Consider the following 20,477-nt stretch of genomic DNA (forward strand, 5'->3'; position numbering starts at 1 on the left):
CTTCTTTTGGATAACATTTTTGGTAGAAAAGTAATAGGGCATATGGGGAAGCAGTGTCAAGGGCAGGAGATTGGAAGTATAATAGGAGAGCTGAAAGAGTCTGCACCTAGAATGATGTTCACTACTTTGGGATAATTGGGGAAATTCAATTGAGCTTCTCGATTACAGAGAAATGTCCAAACTCAAAATAAAATATTGGGTTTGTGTGCAAAATGTTATTTGTGAATGTTATCAAGAGAATTCACTAAATGTTTGGAAGCTATTTAGCTGTATATCTGTTAATTTATTTTTAATGAGACAACTGATTTTGGACATACCTAGGCTATTTCACCAGAGAAGGCAATGGCACCCCACTCCAGTACTCTTGCCTGGAAAATCCCATGGACGGAGGAGCCTGGTAGGCTGCAGTCCATGGGGTCGCTGAGGGTCAGACACAACTGAGCGACTTCACTTTCACTTTTCACTTTCCTGCATTGGAGAAGGACATGGCACCCCACTCCAGTGTTCTTGCCTGGAGAATCCCAGAGACGGGGGAGCCTGGTGGGCTGCCATCTATGGGGTTGCACAGAGTCAGACACGACTAAAGCAACTTAGCAGCAGCAGCAGCAGCAGGCTATTTCACTACTTGTTAAACGATGCAAATGGGCAGGAAAAATTGGTTGAATTCAGAATTCAATTCAATTCCTTTTAATTTTTAAAATAGCAGTTCTCTGTCTATTTATTTATTGTTGGTTGTGCTGGGTCTTCACTGATGGGCATGGGCTTTCTCGAGTTGCATCGAGCGGGGCCTACTCTCTGGTTGCGATCTGTGGGCTTCTTGTGGTGGTGGCGTCTCTTGTCTGGAGCGCGGGCTCCAGGTTGTTCAGGCTTCAGTGACTGTGTTGCAGGGACTCAGTAGTTGTGGTGCACAGGCTTAGTTGTGCTGGGGCATGTACAGTCTTCCCAGACACCTGGGAATGCGGGTTGAACCCACGTCCCCTGCATTGGAAGGTGAAGTCTTAGAGAGTGTGTATTAGACTCTCAGTTGTTTCTGACTCTTGTGGACTGTAGTCCACCAAGCTCCTCTGTCCATGGAATTCTCCATAACAAGAATACCGGAGTGGGTTGCCATTTCCTTCTCCAGGGGATCTTCCCGACCCAGGGATTGAACCCGGGTCTCCTGCACTGCAGGCAGACTCTTTACCGACTGAGCCACGGGGAAAACCTCCTAACCACTGGACAAACAGGGAAGTCCCATGATTCTCCATTTCTTATTTATATGAGTTATTCTTTGTGACCATACGGTGTCTCCTGGTATCATCTGTTTATTTTCAGAATGAGTTTTCCCTTTGAAAAGTTTCTGTGTAATTGACTCTACAAATGGGAGCCAAACTCAAGACAACATACTGGAAGCCAGAGTAGAAAATATAATCTGTAACAAAACAAAAGACAGGAAGCAAAGACCCACGCCATTTTTTTTTTTTTGAAGGCCTCATAGCAGCTCAGTTGCTGTCAAACTACGTGAAACAGACCAAAGATGTGTGTCAGAGCATGGACGCCAGGGTCGTCCTTGTGTTACATTTTCTTCCGATCTTCGTGCTGACGCACAGTGAACCCCAGCCCCCTCCTTACACAAAAGGGTCTGGGAATTCCCTTACAACTGGAATCAAGAAGGACTTTCTTGAAACACCTCTGTGCCCCCATGCCCCAGCACAGGAGTTTGGAGATATGTCTAACTTGTCTCATTGCTTATTTACTTCATCTTTTCACTCATGGTCACCCTCCTTCCACATCTTGTTTTGATGCAGGCAAACCCTTTTTTACACGAAACCCTTCAGAGTTGAAAGGCAAATTCATTCACACGAAGCTGCGGAAAAGCAGTCGTGGCTTTGGCTTCACAGTTGTTGGAGGGGATGAACCTGACGAGTTTCTGCAAATCAAGAGCTTGGTCCTAGATGGTCCTGCCGCCCTGGATGGCAAGATGGAGACAGGTATGAGACACTACAGCAGGGACCAGACAGCACCATGATGTCCTGAGCTTGTCATTGTCCTTTAAAAGCTTGGCCAATGAGCAGGCTTCCTGTATGACGTAAATGTGTTTCCTGGTATAGATGAAAAACTTTGAAGCTGCTTTAACATTTTCCCTTTTGGGAAACTGTTAGGATACTGTCGAGTATAGTAAATGAGTAATTTACTAAAAATGCAGATCCATTTGAATGAATGAATTCTCAACTTCGCATTCTGTGGTGATTTTTTTTTTTTAAATACAGAAAAGCTCAAATGTTCTTTCAGTGATCATTATATTCCCATTAGCATGGAAGACAGCAAGTGCTACACGAATGCCTTATTAGCATAAACAAAGTAATAGCAGCTGTCTTTTTGTGCCTTGCAGTATCACCCCCTACTCCAGTTTCAGTTCAACTTCTTATTGGTAGGATTTTACAGTATAAAATTGATGGAACTTTCCTGGGCAGTTTTTTTAATCCCCAGCTTTTTTGCAGGAGACGTAATTGTGAGCGTGAATGACACCTGTGTCTTGGGACACACGCATGCACAAGTTGTGAAAATCTTCCAGTCCATTCCCATCGGTGCCAGCGTGGACCTTGAACTCTGCCGAGGTTATCCGTTGCCTTTTGACCCAGATGACCCCAACACAAGTTTAGTGACTTCAGTGGCCATTTTGGACAAAGAACCAATTATTGTGAATGGGCAAGAGACCTATGACTCGCCAGCTAGTCACAGTAGTAAAACAGGCAAAGTCAGCAGTATGAAGGATGCCAGGCCAAGCAGCCCTGCGGATGTGGCTTCAAATGGTTCCCATGGTTACCCCAGTGACACTGTCTCTTTGGCTTCCTCCATAGCCACTCAGCCGGAACTCATAACTGTTCATATAGTCAAAGGGCCAATGGGTTTTGGTTTTACTATTGCGGACAGTCCTGGGGGTGGCGGCCAAAGAGTGAAACAGATTGTTGACAGTCCAAGGTGCCGAGGCCTGAAAGAAGGGGATCTTATAGTGGAAGTTAATAAGAAGAATGTGCAGGCCCTAACTCACAACCAAGTCGTGGACATGCTCATCGAGTGTCCAAAGGGAAGTGAGGTCACATTATTGGTGCAACGAGGAGGTATGTGGATTTAGTTTGATTCATTTTTTTAAAACCTTACATCCATTGTTATGTATACTGGTTATGAGATGGGTCTTTGGGGCTTTCTAAATGTCTCCTCCTTTAAGATCATTTTTATTTAAATACTGGGAAATGCATTCAAAATGCCTTCTGATTTCTCCAAATGCTAGCCTCTTTAGACTAAAGGTTGTGTTTATACATTATGTGTTTATACAAAGGGCATGCACATAGGGTAGCACTGTTGCTGAGAGTGGGATCCAGCTGCTCCAGACTGAAAAGCCAATAAAAATGCAAGGCTGGGGGAAAGGAAAATTCACTTTGTTTCGGAGGCGAGGGAGGGTGGACTCGTGTCCAGAGGCCAATCCCCCCCCGCCCCTCCCCCACTGACATTCAGTGGGCCAGAACTTTTACAGGCAGAAGGAGGAGTTGTACAGGCAGAGAGAAGAGGCTACATGTGGAAACAGCACAGTCGTCTTAAAGTTGGTCATGCAGTGGTCTGATCAGTGTCATCTTGATTGTTGCAAAGGCAGTTAGTTTTCACTTCCAGGGTCAGTTTATTCCCATTTCTTTGAGGCCAGTTCTCAGAATTGTGGCAGTTTATGTCATGGCCACATTCTGATCATCAGGTAGGTAGCTTATTCCACCTGATGGGGGTTTCAGTGTCTATAAAACAGCTCAAAGGATATGGTTGCAAATGCTGTCCGTAGCCACTGAGGAGGACCTCAAGGTCCCTGACTTTGCTTAGTGACTAAACTAATATTTTTTGGTTCTGTTTGATTGTTTTCATTTGCTTCTGCATTTTCTCGCTTCTCCGATTAAACTTAATCTTTGACTAAAGTTTTTCTATGGACAAAAGACAAGCGGAAGACCTGGAGGGAAAGAACCATGGTGTCCTGCTCTGTTTCAATTTCCTTTAAATGTAAATCAAACTGTGCCTTTTAAAACCCATTAAGATTTGAAAACCTTTATCCTGTAAGTCTCCTGAACCTGGTCTGCACAGCGTGCATGTGACATGTAGCCCTTGGCCACTCTTCCAGCCTCGTCTCCCACTCCTCTCCCTTCCTCAGTGTGCTTGGCCACCTGGCTTCTCTGTGATGCCTTCAGTTCTCTAAGCCCTTCTGTCTCAGGGCCTTTGCATTTTCTGTTTCCATTGCTTGGAAAACTTTTCCCCAACTCTTCACCTGGCTGGCTCAGTCTCATTCAAGTCTCCTGAGAGAGGGATTCTCTCATTATTTCTCTTAAGTGCCCCCCAGCAATCCTGTGTAACCCCTGTTGCATCACTCCATTTCTTGTTAGCTTTTATCGCAGTCATTATTATTGCAAGCCATTGTTTTGTACATTTTCTTATTTTTCTTTGTTGCTCTCCCTTTTTCATTAGAATTTAATGAATCTAATATCCTTAAAGCCAGGGCCCACATCTGCATGTTGACAGTTGTGTCCCTGGCATTTAACATAGTACCTGACTCCTGCTAGGTGTTCATGCATAAACAGATAACGAATGAATGGACATGTGATTATTATTTCCCTTGGTGGGAGCAACAGTTCCACGAATCATATTAAAAACATTTCAGTATACCCACATTTTGATGAAGTGGTTAAGAATCTCAGAGAAGTGAGGTATTCGAAATAAATCTTGAGACAGTTGGCTTTCTTCTTTTTCCCCTGTCAGCACCCCCAGCCCACCAGAACTTCCAGGACCTCACACTGAGAAATATTTCCTGGGTCAGTGTTTGTGGCTAATCCTGATTGATTACCTCCCACACTGGGCAGGAGATTGGTAGTTCCCCTGACTCTTGCCAACATGAGGTGTTTATGCACGGAGTATTCTGCCCCTCTGAAAAAAGATCAGGACCAGACTTCTACTTTCTCTCTGTTTCACGGAGGTGGAAAAGCTTGTGTATGTTGCAACAGCCATGATCTTGGGCTCTCTTGAAACTGTGTGTTCTGTGATCAGAATGATTGGGGCTGTTGGAAGGGAATCCAGAATTCAGAACTGTGTGCTCAGAACACAGTGCTCAGTTCACCATTCTTAAACAGGTATAAAAGCCATTTGTACATTTTTTCAAAGAGTTATTTCTACCAATAATATTTTGAAGTGCCTTCTTGTACCCAAATCACTTGATTTCACAGACGTGTTTTAAACAGTGACCAAGATGTTACAGGAAGTGACTTGAGGTTAAGGATGAGGAGGAGGGGGAAAGGGGGAGGATGGTGGTACCTGGCACTCACAAGCAGGAGAGCAGTTTACAAAGTGCTTTTCAAACCTACACACGCCTCTCAGGCCTTGCTTACCGTGTCCCTGAAAGGTAGGCAGGCACCAACCAAGAGCAGGATTGAGACGTTCACCCGGATTCTTTGGTTTCCAGTACAGTATTCTGCTTTACTTAACTCTGAATACCGCTGATTTTTGCATATTTGCTGGTTTTAGTGGCCAGCAAGTTGGAAACTTGTAAATAGTTTTTGGTACGTCAGGGCTTCTCTGATTCAGCCACTGCTCATTTGACATTACAAATCACACTGTTCTCCTTCTTCATTTATTTGCCCCTCCATTTCTTTTGTCATTCTGTTCAGTTTTTCTTTTCCATTCAATTTAATTTCAAAGGGATGAAAAACAAACTATCATTGTAATCTACTAAACCACGATGGTTAATGAAACCATTTTGTAATGAGTCTGCCCGAGATAGCAAACAGCTCATTATAAAAACATATCGCTAGCTGATTCACTTTGTTGTACAGCAGAAACTAACACAACATTGTAAAGCAATTATACTCCAATAATAAAATTAAATTTAAAAAATATTTTGAAGAGTGTACAGGGAAACATGTTAAAGAATCTTAACCACAGTGAAATACAATGGAAATGATCAGACTATTCATCAATAAAGTATGGGTTAAAAATAAAATACCCTTGATTTCAAATATGTTTATTTTCTCTCTTAATTCCTCAGACTGTCTTTCAATTAATGCCATTGCATTTTATAACATTAAATTAATAAGAGAAGCTCCAGAATATATTACCACATTAGTCAACATCTGCATATTTTATTCCAGAGCCTGAGTAATTTAAAATCACTGTAACATCAGCAGTCTTTAAAATATGCTATATGCTTTGCGTTTGATTTATGTGTCAGATAGAAAGTTTGTACATCTTCCCTTGGCAAGCCAGCACCAGCTACTATTAATCTTTCTAGAAAGCATATAAATATATTTGTTTCTGCCATATATCAGTTATTTGAATCAGAGCTGGCATTTTAATCATTCTTCTTGTATGATGGGAGTGTAAATGAGAAGGTTTGATGATCAATAAGGATAGCAGCTAGGTTAAATGAGAAAGCAAATGGCCACTTCACTGATTCTTTCTAATGAATCTCATTTCTGTCTTAACTGCTGGTAAGCAGATTGATAAACTCATTAAGTCCACACTTTTCTTGATTCTCAGGATTTCATATCTCAAGGATGGCACTTTCTGTGCTTTAAAGAAGTAGTCTTTCTACTTTGGGGCAAAGCTTAGCTATATTTGCATTTTGGTTTTCACTCTTAGTCTCCTAAACTCATTTTTTATTTTTGTTCTGGTTGAGATCAGGTGCATTTTGTTTTTCTTTCCATCTCCCTCCGGCCAACCTGAAAATAAGCAGAGGTTGAAATATTATTTGTAAATTTCTGGAGACAGTTTTCTGGGTCAGGCTTGGGCTTGCTGGGGGTGTCCATCCATAGCCTTGTCAGTTGGGATCGTCACTGATTTGTTTACAGGTATCTTCTCCGTAAACAAGTCCGTGTCTGTGGCTAGCAGTCAAGTTCTGTAAAGGGCAGCCCCTTCTTCCTTTGCCTGGCTTCCCGTCTTCCCATGGCCAGTCCATTCCTCCTTCTCCCTCTGCTGTCCAGTCAGGAGAATGCCTTTTATTTTTCTTAGTTTTTCACAGAGTATTTCCATTCAGAAGACCCATCACCTGACTCCAGTGTGAGTCTAGAGTCTTTTTTACGTGTTTGGAAAATGATGCTCCAAGGTTATTACTATTGTTTTGAATAATTTTTTTTTAATTTACAAAAGATGAAGAATTTGTTTCATAAAGGTTTTTTTTTTATTATTTTTAAAAAGGAATTACACTATATGTAGCATAACTACCTGTGCCCCCTGTGTATTTGGCTAATTTATACCCAGTAGGAAGTACGTTGCTTTTGAAGATACCATTGGGGGTGAGTCAGAATACTCTGTTTCAAGAGGCAACTTGGAATATTTTTTGAAAGAGAAGAATGTGTGTTTTACTTTGACAGAAGATGTGTATTGAAAAAGCTAAACTGAGGACTTCCCCAGTGGTCCAGTGGTTAAGACTCTGAGTTCCCAATGAAGAGGCCTGAGTTCATTCCCTGGTCAGGGAACTAGATCATACATGCCACAAGTAAGATTCAGCATGGCCAAATTAAAAAAAAAGAAAGTACATATCATTTTGTTTTTGTTGTTGTTCAGTCACTAGGTCATGTCTGACTCTTTGTAACCCCATGGACTACAGCATGCCAGGCCTCTCTGTCCTATACTATCTGCTGGAGTTTGCTCAAACTCCTGGCCATTGAGTTCGTGATGCCATCCAACCATCTCATCCACTGTCGCCTTCTCCTCCTCCTGCCCTCATTCCTTCCCAGCATCAGGACCTTTTCAGTGAGTCAGCTCTTTGCATCAGGTGGGCAAAGTATTGAAACTTCACCTTTGGCATTAGTGCTTCCTATGAATATTCAGAGTTAATATCCTTTAAAATTGACTGGTTTGATCTCCTTGCAATCCAGGGGACTCTCAGGAGTCTTCTCTAGCACCACAGTTCGAAAACATCAGTTCTTCCATGCTCAGCCTTCTTTATGGTCCAACTCTCACATCTATCCATGACTACTGAAAAAGCCATAGCTTTGACTATAACAGACCTTTGTTGACAAAGTGATATCTTTGATTTTTCATGCACTAAGTTTGCTACAGCTTCTCTTCCAAGGAGTAAGCGTGTTTTAATCATCTTGTTTTAGGTGATATTTAAAAGAAAAGGCTAAACTGAGGGTTCCAGGAGTCTGCCTCTAGTTCAACCTCTGCCTGTAAGTCCTCTATAACTCTGACTGGGTTACAACTCCTGCCCTGAGACTCATTTCTTTTTCTTAAAAAAAAAAAAAGGAAAAGGATATTTTGAACTAAATCATGTTTAGGATGACCGCTCTAATTTTATGCCAGTACTTTCATTGGCGTGTAGAGGAAAGAAAGATCCGAGACTCAGGTGATGCAAGTTTAAATTCCCTCTCCTGCCTTTGTCCCCTTTGTGACTTTAGGCAAGCCATCTGAAAAAAGTGGCACTTGTGCCAGTTCCTGACCTAGAAGCAGTCACATGATGAGTAGTGTGTTACTGATCTTATCTGGTATCAGAAGCCCCTGAGTGTGGTAGCTTATTTTTTCTCTTTTTTAAAAGAGTTTTTATCCTTTATCTGCAGAATCTTAATCTGAGTACACGATGTGCAGGCACCTGTATTTTTTTTTTAGAAGCTCTACCAGCAATTCTGATATAAAATCAGAATTGGAATCAGTTTTAGGCTCCTGCCCTCCCAATTCCTTCTCATTTTGATTCTGTGACATATAAATGGGAGTTAAATAAGTTTATAAAGTTTAACAGTTGTTTTCATTTCTAAGTAATATTCTTCTAAAGTCTACTTTCTAAGCAACAGATTTCTCCATCTTCGCTAAGGTCCATTGCAGCTTCCAAATTTGATATTTTTCTACTTTAGAGGAGGTTAGAAAGGAGGACTTGGTCTCAGAGATGCTTCTTTTGAGCTCACCCCCCAAGTGGCTTTAGCTGATCAAAATGGAATTAGAAGTGATGCTTTGTTTACTGAGTGCTCTTGTCAGGACACTGAGTAAGTTTAGGATCTGAATGTAAAGTAATGAAAGGCTAGGATTCCCAGAAGGCAAGACTCTATCCAACTTGTACTTTTGTATCTCTGGACATCATGGGGAGCCTGGTCTGTGGTAAGGTCTCAGTTAAATACCAACTGGATAAATGTAACTTCCTCTGCAAGTCACATTAGAAGATTAATTACGTAGCTTCACAGTCACTCTTCATAACTTCTGAAACATAAGAGAGAGATGTTAAAAGACAACAAATCAGATATCAAAATGGTGGTAGTGATAGTAATGATAGTGTTGAAAATATTATTGGTTATATTGTGTACCAGAATTGTTACTATGGTACAAGCGATACGTACACACTTAAATAAAACCTCTTAGCATCCCATTGTTGCGGCCACGTTGGAACCAGGCATTTGCAGTGTGATTCTGAACAGGGCTCTGTGGGAAATGAAGGCAGTGATTGGTAGGGGGAAAAAAGGAATTGCTTTTGTTGTAGGTGTTGAGACTCCACAGTTAAATTTGCTTGGTATAAAGCAAAAGGGAAATTTCTGGTTTAGTTGGTAAGTATGTATAAGACACTTCCTTGCTTAAAGCTTTTGTAATAAAAGCAGTAAACACTTCCACAGTGTGCCAGCCTGAGTTGGTTCTAAACATTTTACATGTCATAATTCAGGAGCCCTCTGAAGTGATTAAAACCTGCTTGTTGTTTAGTCACTAAGTAGTGTCTAACTCTTTTGCGACCCCATGGACTGTAGCCCATCAGACTCCTCTGCCCGTGGGATTTTCCAGGTAAGAATACTGGAGTGGGTTGCCATTTCCTTCTCCAGAGGATCTTCCTGACTCCGGGATCGAACATGCATCTCCTGCATTGGCAGGCGGATTCTTGACTGCTGAGCCACCAGGGAAGCCTGATTAAAATCTTATCTCCCCTTTAAAGATTTTTTAAATAGGAAATCATTTACATTTTTATTTATTTATCTTTGAGGTCTTTATTGAATTTGTTGCAATATTGCTTCTGTTTATGTTTTGTTTTTTTGGCCCCGAGGCATCTTAGTTTCCTGACCAGGGATCAAACCTGCACCCCAAGAATTGGAAGGCAGAGTCTTAACCACTGGATTAGCAGGGAAGTCTCTACCTCCACTTGAGAGGAGAGGATCCTGAGGCCCAGAGAAGCTCACTGATTTACCTGGAATCACACAGCTGAGTTTGAACCCAATGATTCTACTTCCAAAGACAAATCTCTTACCCACTATGTTAAGCAGCCTCCTGGCTTTTAGATAAGAAGCTCCAATACCTAAACTGTTGAGCAGTACACCTTATACATAAAGGAATGAATAAGGCCTGAAGTCCATGGCAAATTAATGCAACTTAATTTTCATACAAATTAATGATGATATTTAGTTGATTAAATCGTCATTGATCCACATAGGGAAAGCAATATCTAATCGCATCATCCAAGCACATGATTAGCGTCAGCTCTTCTTTGTTGTGTGTTTTTCCTCTGTCTGAAATGATGTAGAACCATCATGATTAGAACCGCAGCGAGCTGTGCCCTGCCTCAGAGTTAAACCCGAGTTATCTGGCGCCTCTGTTCTCTTTGCCCTCTGGTCACGGACTGGAGAATGAATTGCAAATTGCACCACTTAAGGTTTGACTGCCAGAAGCTCTTCAGTTGAGCTGCAGGGCCTCGGAGAGGAAAATTCAGGTTGCTGGCTGAGTGATACCCTAATGGAGGTGGAGAGTCCTGTGTATTCACATCCGCACAACCCGTCCCCTCCCCCTTCTCTGTCCTGCCATCCTCCCTGTCTTCCCCGGCCTCTGCCATCCATCATGCGGCATCTGGCCTTGCCGTGGCCTTGCAACAGGTCTCGACGCTTCCTGTAGTCCATTCTCCAGCTAGAGTGATTTAAAGTCAATTGGATCCAGTCACTGCTAGTGTCAGGATGACGTCCCATCATTCAGAGGAAACTCCAAAGTCCTGTGTCGCAGCCAAGAGCTGCTCTTTTTTCTGTCTATTTCCTCTTGCAGAGAGCCACAGGGCTCTGTCACTCCTGTCCTTCAGGCTTCTGCTCTGACTGCTACATGTCCACCGCCATCATGCTCTGCTCTTTCCTCCGTGAGAGCAAAGACTGGGTCTCAATCACGATTGGATCCTCACCACCTAAAATCATGCCTGGCACATTGTAGGTCTTCAGAAAATTCTCCATATTGAAAGAAAAATAGAAATTAATGCCAGGCCATTTGTTTTCATAAGTGCTCATCATCTTGGACAGAACTTTCTGAGATGAGCACTCATCATTAGAGCTGGGAAGATGGGCAGCAGGAGATGGACCACCTCAGAAATCACACAACATGAAGGTGACATAGCCTGACTTCCAACCCAGACTTCTTGGCCTACAAAACCCATCCCTCTATCATGGGCTGTTCTAAATGGCAAGGGAAACATGGTACAGATGAACGTATATACAAGATAGAAATAGACCCACAGACAGTAGACAACAAACTTATGGTTACCAAAGGGGAAGGGATAAATTAGGAGTTTGGCATTAATAGATACACACTGCTATGTATATAATAGGTAAATGACAAGGACCCACGGTATAGCATAGGGAATATTTTATAATAACCTGTAAGAGAAAAGAGTCTGCAAAATAATACACACACACAGACACATATGCTGAGTCATGTCCGACTCTTTTGTGACCTCATGGACTGTAGCCTGCCAGGCTCCTCTGTCTGTGGGATTTTCCAGGCAGGAATACTGGAGCAGGGTGAAGTTTCCTACTTTAGGTGATCTTCTCTACCCAGGAGTCGAACCCATGTCTCTTGAGTCTCCTGCATTGGCAAGTGGATTCTTTACCACTGTGCTACCTGGGAAGCCAATATACATATATGTGTGTGCGTGTATACTCATACACACACACACACACACACACACACACACACACATGTGTATAACTGAATCACTGTGTACCTAAAACTAACACAACATTGTAAATCAACTCTGCTTCAAGTAAATAAATAAATGACAAGGAAATACATTACATGGCAGTGGACCATGGTCCAATTAAGCCTGTTCACCAGGTCCACTGCAGTTATCACTATCCACATGTGGCTATTTAATTAAAGTTAGATACAATGTAAAATGTAGTCTGGTGGACCTCATTTCAAGAACTGAAGAGCCATATGTGGCCAATGGCTACCATATTGGACAGTGCAGTTTTAGAATCTTTGCATCCTCGTAGAAAGTGCTATGTTGATTATCCTTCATTTTACCCTTTCTCTTATTTTTAATGCCTTTTAAAGAAGGAAAATATGAAACTGAGGGCAACTTCATGGTTAATGTACTTCTTTTATAAAGATAATAATGATAATAGGTCCTATTTATTAAATTCTTTCCACGTGTGGGTACTGCTCTCAGCTCTCTACATGTGTTAACTGGACGTTAGGGGGTCACAAGGAATTGAGCCTCGGAGAACATGAAACGCTTGAAACATATCAGCGCTTGGGCTATCTGCTGTGTTCTAGTCCTGAGATAGCGTATCAGCTTTTAACCTGGCCAGGAAGCATCTCATGTGTTATACTGGACCGCTGTTAAGGAGTTTAATTTACATTATTATATTATGTAAAGTATCTTTATCCCCAAAAGGGAAGAAACTTTAACACACAAAAAAATTCACCGTAAATTCTTATATATAAAATAGTAGATAACCTGCTGCATGAACTATCAGCAATTTACAATTTGTCAGCCTTCTGCTTAAAAAAGGAAGATGTAGAAGTCATCTTGCTGTGCTTATCTGGTTTGGTATCTCAAACTAATTGACCTCACTTACCTGTGATGCTTGGTTTTTCTAGTAATTTTGAAAGTCGAGGCCTCTTATTAAATCTAGTGTGCTCCCTAATAACTTCTTAGCGATTAAATGTAAACTTAACGTACCAAGTTATTTGCTTCTGTGCATTATTTATTACAAATGTGTACGTGACTTATAATTTTCATTAAGGAGTGGTGACATTGTCTCCCCTTTCTGGAAGAGAGTAGGAATTTCAAGTTAGAGTTATTGCATTGGTATGTGGGCTGTAGAATACTCATTCTACCTACAGGTCTGCATTTAAACGTAAAGAGGTTCTTTTGTTTTCCCTTTTGGGGGGGAACAAATTCCTAAACATTGTGGGCCAGGCATTGTCTGGGTGCTGGGAATGAAACAGATCATCCACAAACAAAACAAGTTTACTCCAGATTCCATGACCCTTTTATTCTACAGGAAGGAGAAAAGGGAAGAAAAGGGGCAGACACATTCAGGTGAGCAAGAAAACAGCATCCAGAGAGAAGTGCTCTGAGGAGACTGGATGAAGTGGTGAGGGGGTGACAGAGGAGCAGGGCCGAGAGGGCTGCCTTCAATTAGGTGACAAGATTTGAGTGACCGCAAGGAAGGAAACAGCATTCCAGGAACAAGGGACAGTTAATGCCAGGGCCCCAAAAAGGAACTGGAATGGGGGACAGTGTGGCGGAAGAAAGGTGAGCAAGGGGAGAGAGTGGTGATGAGCTTCAGAGACCAGCCCCCAGGGTCTGGAATTCGGATTTTATTTTCTGTGTGATGTCTGGTTTTTAGGAAATACAAGGATGAGATCTCGTTAACACTTTAAACAATCCCTCTGGCATATTTGTGAGGGATATATTTTAGAGGAACTGATGTGGAAGGGGAGACCCAGTAGGGCCATGTGGTGGTTGGAGAAGGGTGTTTGCGGTGTGAACTCTTGTGATGGCCGGGGAGACAGAGGGAAGTTGGGGGTGGGGATGGTGTTGAGGAGTGTTCAGGAGAGTTGACAGCACTGGGTAGGTTGACTCAGGATAAGGGTTGGCAAACTCTTGTCTCTGAAGGGCCAGATGGTCTGCATTTTCACTTTGTGGGCCACGTACTCCATTACCACTACTCTCCTCTGCCCTTGTACCAGATGACGTGAACACAAATGGATTGCTTGTGTTCCAAGAAAACATTATTTGGTCCTGGGGCTACAGTTAGCTGAGCCCTGCCGAGGAAGGAAAGGAGAGGAGCCAGGAATGACCCCCAAGTTTCTTGCTGGGGCAGGTGGATAGACAGAGGGACCATTTGTTAAGATGTGAATACTGAGGTGGGAGTGGATGGGCCTTGAACTCAGGCATCAAGGGTGCCTTCTCAGACATGGTAACTGCGAAATGCCCGTCTGACATCCAAGCGGAGCAGAAACACAGGCAGTTGTCTGGGGCCTGGAGTTCATCACTGGCAAGTTAGGGCAGGAGAGAGAAACATTTATGAGCCATTATCTTATTAAGTTTGCTGTATACCATGAGCCATAGCCCCTTACTAGGTCCTGAAACTTCTGTACTGGGACTATGACCAGTGTTTTTTTTCAAAAGCAAAATAAAATAGAAACAATAATAATATGTCTTCCTCAGTAAAGATAAGCACATGTTCATGAAACTTTGACTTACGTGTGTGCATACACATATACACTCATATGAACACATGTATGTATATGTGTGTGAATCTGTTACCAAGTGCATTTCTCACTGTGGAGTGTGTTCACTACCATTTGTCAGACACACATGTAGATAGTATATAGAGCCATGAGGATGAATGAAATTGCTTAGGGACAGAGTAGAAAGGAAAGAAAGAGCCAGGACAGGGGCCTGGGGCACATCATCTTGCAGGGATCAAGCTGAGGAGGAGGGACTGGTAACGGAGCTTATCATGGGGCACCCAGTGCAAACGGGATATGTGGTGGTATGAGTCCCAGAGAAGAAAGTATCTCAAGTGTACTCCTTCCACATCAGGAAGTGGAGGCATATGAGGGTGGAAAGATTGCGTGTGGCGTTGGTCATCTCTGAGAGCAGAGTTCTTGATGTGTCTATAAGCAGCAGCCTGGAGTAGGGCACAGAAGGCAGGAGTGGGATGAGGATTTGATCAAGTGGTCCAAGAATTCTCCCTGTGAAATGGAGCAGAAAAAAGAGCTGTGGCGAGAGAGGTCGAGAGGGCTGTGCAGTTGAGAGAATTTGCTTTGGTTTTTTACATGGGAGACAGTGCAACATGTGTGTCGATAGAAACAACCCAGAGGATAGAGAAACTGGAGATGCAGAGGAAAAAGGGGCGTCACTGTAGGAGTGAGGGCTTTAAGAAGGGAAGAAAGTAGGACCCAGCGTAAGAGAGGAGGGGTTGGCCTTTGGAACAGTATTTGTAAATTGCAGAAAACAGAACCAGATTTGGTGACGCCCTTTTCTCCTGAAGTTAAGCTAGAGAAATTTCTGTGTATTTGAGGTTTTCTGTTAGTAGAATCAGTTGAGCTTATATATTATAGCTGTTCTTCCTCTCTGTTTCACATCCTTGTTCTAAACTGGTGACAAGCCTTTTTCCAGTTGACCCATTGTGTAATCGAGTGCATTCCATGTGCACAGCCCTAGGATAAGGGGAGAGGAAACAAGGTACCCACAACCCAGATACAGAGACCAGACTCACCTGTGAATGTAACCAGCAGTAATCTGTAGTCTGAATCTGTGCCTACAGATTTGGGTAAGGTGTGCAACAAGGAGGAAAGGTGTGCCAGTGGCACCTTCTAAATGACGTGAGGCCACAGCGGAGTGTCTCAGCCTCGGTACTGTTGACATTTAGGGTCAGATTTTTTTTTTTTTTAAATTGGAGTTTAGTTGATGTACAATGTTGTGTTACTTTCAGATGTACAGCGAAGTGACTTGGTTGTACAGGCGTCTGTTCTTTTTCAGATTCTTTTCCCATATAAACCATTATAGAGGTTTTTTTTTTTTTAACAATTGCAATGAGAGTAAAATTTATTTCTGTTTACAGGTATTTTGTAAAAGTTAAGACCTGGTGTTTATTTTATTTTATTTTATTTAGTTTTTTTTTTTTTAAATTTTAAAATCTTTAATTCTTACATGCGTTCCCAAACATGAACCCCCCTCCCACCTCCCTCCCCATAACATCTCTCTGGGTCATCCCCATGCACCAGCCCCAAGCGTGCTGTATCCTGCGTCAGACATAGACTGGCGATTCAATTCTTACGTGATAGTATACATGTTAGAATGCCATTCTCCCAAATCATCCCACCCTCTCCCTCTCCCTCTGAGTCCAAAAGTCCGTTATATCATTATAGAGTTTTGAGTTCCCTGTGGTATAGAGTAGGTCTTTATTAGCTATCTGTTTTGTATATAATAGTGTGTATATGTCAATTCCAGTCTCCTCCTCACCCCGCCACACTCAGGGCCAGATAATTGTTGCAAGGGTTCATCCTGTGCGTTGCCGGATGTTGAGCAACTTCCCTGGTCTCTGCCCAGTAGCGTGCCTCCCTCCACATTCCCTCCCTGAATGTCTTCAGACATTGACAGATGACCCCTGGGTGGGAATGGGACGCAATTACCATTTGCTGAGAACTACTAGACTGGAGCTTTGAAGTACCTGAAGGATTGAGAGCTGTGAATGGGTCATCCATACGTGGTATTTGGCCTGACCCACTCATGTCTATTTTAGTAGTCTCTTTAAAAAGTATTTTTAAATTTACATGCCTTTGGTTGGTGCCAGCAATTCCAGTTGGCCACGGCCTGCCATTTCCTTTTTTATCCCATCTGGCCTTGCACTCCTGTGCATTTCCTGCCCGCTGCTCATACACAGTGGACTTTGAGACCCCAAAACAGCACGTGTGCAGGCACTGTGAGGAGGACCTGTTTCCTAGGAATTTCTTTTTACCATCCTTATCTCAAAATTTCAGGAACTGGCTGCTTTTCTTTTCTTTTGGATTTCATTTATACTTTTTTTTTTTTTTTGGTGACAAAAGAAAGATGACATCCTCAGAGTTTTTTTTTCTTGACATTGAAGTTTATTTTCTTCCTTTACTTTAGTTCTATATGAAAATTAATTAGTGATCACCTCCTTGGAATGGGGGCTGTGGTGTGAGAGGCATCTGATAGGAGAAACATTATTATGTTTTTTTAATTTCTATTCTCCCTTATTTGATACTAGTTTTGTGACCTCACTTCATTAAGCTTCTCTTTATTGGAAGAGGTATCTTCCTAGCCTTTCCTCTAAGCATTTTGCAGTTCTGAACATTTTCAAAACAGTTATTGAGGCAGAGAGTTTACTCAGGGTAATGTTTTTCCACCTTCCTTCATTTTCCTTAAATTAAATCACACATTCTTTACCACCATCTGGAGTTAAGTGTCTGCTATGGTTTTTATTGAGTCTGTCTTTGCATTGCACCTGCAAATTTTAAAACATTCCCCAACTTGTATCCTGCCTGGTATTTTGCATGTTTGTATTCCTGCTCAAAGATTAGTCATGTCCTTCATTTATGAACATAATCCTTTTTGGTTCCGAAATCATGTTGGTAGAATTTTAACATCTTTGAAAATAGCACTGGGTCATTCAAGTGTTGTTTCCACTGGCAGCGTGGAACCTGCCTTTTTTTATGCCACGTTGGTACCTGGGTTTATGTTATACTCCTGTGTAGTGTGTGTGTGTTTCTAATGTTCTTGATGTTTCTTGTTTCTCACCACATGCAACAAATGCTGTTCAGCCTTTCTTTTATGCAATGGGCCTTCAGCACTGTGATGATCTCTCATTATAGATGAATGACATGCAAGTAAACATCTAAAATACAGTGTGGTTAATCATATCCTCTCCATTTCCTTATGCTCAGTTCTTTTTCTAGAGATTCCATTTAGCATATTACCTTTGCCATGAAAACTTCTCATATCCTAGTTCTGTAATTTTAACATTTGAGGCAGAGTTACTCAAAAGATCCTTTGGCACTGTATCTTAGGATAGCAGTCATAATAGCTAGGAAACTGCAGCGTGGAACAATTTTAAGATCCTGTAATAGAGGGAATTCCTTTCCATCTCAGGTGTTGGGCATCAGCATGCCTTATTCAGCCACCTGTTTTGTTTCATTTTGTCTTTTAATATTGTTTGTTTATTTTTTTGACTATGCCATGTCTTAGTTGTGGCCTGTGTAATCTAGTTCTCTGACCAGGGATCAGACCCAGGGCCCCTGCATTGGGAGCACAGAGTCTTAGCCACTGGCCCATCAGGGAAGTACCTTCTGTTTTTATTAGACATTTATTTTAACAGTTGGTATGTTCAGGGTCCATGGCATGAGGAACCCATCAAAAAAACCGTATATTTTAAAAATCTTTCTTATAGTTGCATGATACAGATCAGTTTATTTTAATCATTTGGAGACAGTTGGAATTAGATCTATGCTTCCTGAGATATTTATATTGTTTCTAAACTGAAAAATGTTCTCTGTGATTACTTTTGCCATAGATACCAATGACCAAAGCGGGAAATGTTTGTGTTGGAAAAATAGTAACACTGCCCATGAATTCATGGAGTCTTTGTTTATGTAGTTTGCCCCTGCAAAATACCTGTTACTTTGACTTTGGTGATGAAACGGGAAGGTGCAGTTGTTTTTTTGTCCCAGAGTTTCTCTAACCGGGCCCTACTGACACCATGGACCGGGCAGTTCTTTGTTAGGGGGCCGCCCTGTGCATCATGGGATGTGTCACGGCATCCTCCGCCTCTGCCCTCTGGATGCCAGCAGCACTCTTCTCCTCCCCAGCAATGATACCCGACAGTGTATTCAGACATGGCCGGTGTCCCCTGAAGGGCAGTAGCAACCTGGAATGAGACTCCTTGGACACCCTTTGTTTTTGCTTCTTGGAAATGGTGTCTTTTTTTTTTTTTTTTAAGATGTAAATGGAATTAGTTTATGGATTTTTGTGTGTTGAATTTGGATGGAAGAGAGTTCATGGGAGAAGTCCCCGTTCCTTCTCAATCATTGCTTCTATATCAGCTCATTGATGGAAGTAGCCCATTGGCCACATCATGTCCTCCATTCAGTCCTCCTCTCCGCCACTTGCCAGCAGTTCTGCCTGGGCCAGCCATGGGCCACGTCCCTGAGCCTCTGTATTGTCATCTGAAATACGAGGGGATCTGTACCTTCCTCAGTGTTTCAGTGAGGATGGAAGGAGACGAGGACTCGTCTTACTCACCCTGCTGCCCTGTCCTGATGGAGGATTGACTGTATGATTGGATGGGGCTTAGGAGAAGGGGGATGGATGAAATACTCAGGTGGTCCTCCCATGCTCAGTACTTCAGGAGAAGTTTTCTGGGGGAGAGACAAGAGAAGGCAAAAAGGAGTCACCTCAAGAAAAAAATGTGACTGGAGATGTTTCTTATTCTACTCTGTGATGACAGTGATTTTCAGTAAACAGTGAAATGAGAAAAAGCAGGATAGAGAAGTAGGTTATTCATGAAGTTTTATAATCTCTCAAAGACTCTCTTTGGGAGATTATATCCCTCTATCTTTTTTTTTTTTTTGAAGTATCGTTTTACTTATGGAATAGTAGTTGTTACCTTTCCACCCCCTTTTTAATGTTTCTAGTTTGCAAAATAAGGAATTGGCACTCTGTGGTCAGTTGCTCAAATCCATTTAGTGAAAAATTGCTGGTTCCTAAAATCTGAAATGCAGGAAGCACTGCTGTAGGAAAGGAGGCTGTCAGGATGTTAGAGCAGAGGAAAGGAGGTGGGATGCTTGAAAGTAATGTGTGAGTGGGGGGTCTAGAATCCAAGCCGCAGGAAGAGCAGTGGAAACCTCCTTGGTCTCAGCCAGGGCTTCCACAGTCTCTTAATTTAGGGAGAAACTGAGTGAGGAGTTCAAGGCCAGGGCGGATTCCTCTCTCTGCCCTGTGTTGCCCTTCCAAAATACTACATTTATTGGTTAGACTCTTTCAGAAATTCTTTTGTCATGTGTAAATTATTAAGGTAACTCAGAGAATGTTAAATCCAAAAGCAAGAGAAAAATTGGATGAACTGTACACATTCATGATGCATGAGGCCTCCCAAAATATCCATGGCTAATTCTGCGTCTATAAAACAGTGTCAAAAACTTAATGATAGCTTTTTTTAAAAAATCCAGTTTCAGTGGGTCCGTTTGCATTAAGTTCTCCCTCTGCATTGACTCTAAACCTGATTAGAGCTTTATTTACTAAGGAAAAAAACTGCCAAAATCAGATAGGGGAGGGAGCAAAAGGATTCTGGCATTTGATCTCTACCATGAGAAATGTGTTGAGTACCATCTTCAGTGTAAATGCTTACTGGGGGATCATCTGTGTCATTTCCAATATGAATTTATGGTACTTACTCTTCATTGCCATAAACGCAATGTACTTCTTGAAGGCAAGTGCCCTGTTGTACATCTTGTTCCCAGCTGAAATATTTCATTAAAAGGACTTGCAGTCCTTGAATTTCCCTGCATCTTAAATGTACTTGACCTATAAAAGTTCTTTCTAATTGAGATTCATCCTGAGTGGGACATTGTGTGTGTTGGGGTGTGTGTGGGTGAAACCGATTCCCATATTCTGCCTTTAAGCAAATCCAATTCGCAAAATGAGTATTGACTCACTGAAACCTGCAATCTAATAGTTGAACAAAGCATGAGCTTCTACTGCTTCCCATAGC

At 42.1% G+C, this 20,477-nt stretch overlaps 1 protein-coding gene across 23 annotated transcripts in view; it reads left to right on the forward strand.

The window, feature by feature from the left end:
• The window catches only part of MAGI1 (membrane associated guanylate kinase, WW and PDZ domain containing 1), a 651,771-nt gene that overhangs the window by 570,966 nt on the left and 60,328 nt on the right, over positions 1 to 20,477 (forward strand). For all 23 annotated transcript variants that reach the window (XM_069561854.1, XM_069561855.1, XM_069561858.1 and 20 more), the window contains 2 exons: positions 1,788 to 1,970; positions 2,481 to 3,101. In XM_069561854.1, the coding sequence (XP_069417955.1) occupies positions 1,788 to 1,970; positions 2,481 to 3,101 (804 nt within the window). The remainder of the gene's footprint in view (positions 1 to 1,787; positions 1,971 to 2,480; positions 3,102 to 20,477) is intronic.

This window comes from Ovis canadensis, chromosome 19, assembly GCF_042477335.2.
Source record: "Ovis canadensis isolate MfBH-ARS-UI-01 breed Bighorn chromosome 19, ARS-UI_OviCan_v2, whole genome shotgun sequence".
NCBI lineage: Eukaryota > Metazoa > Chordata > Mammalia > Artiodactyla > Bovidae > Ovis > Ovis canadensis.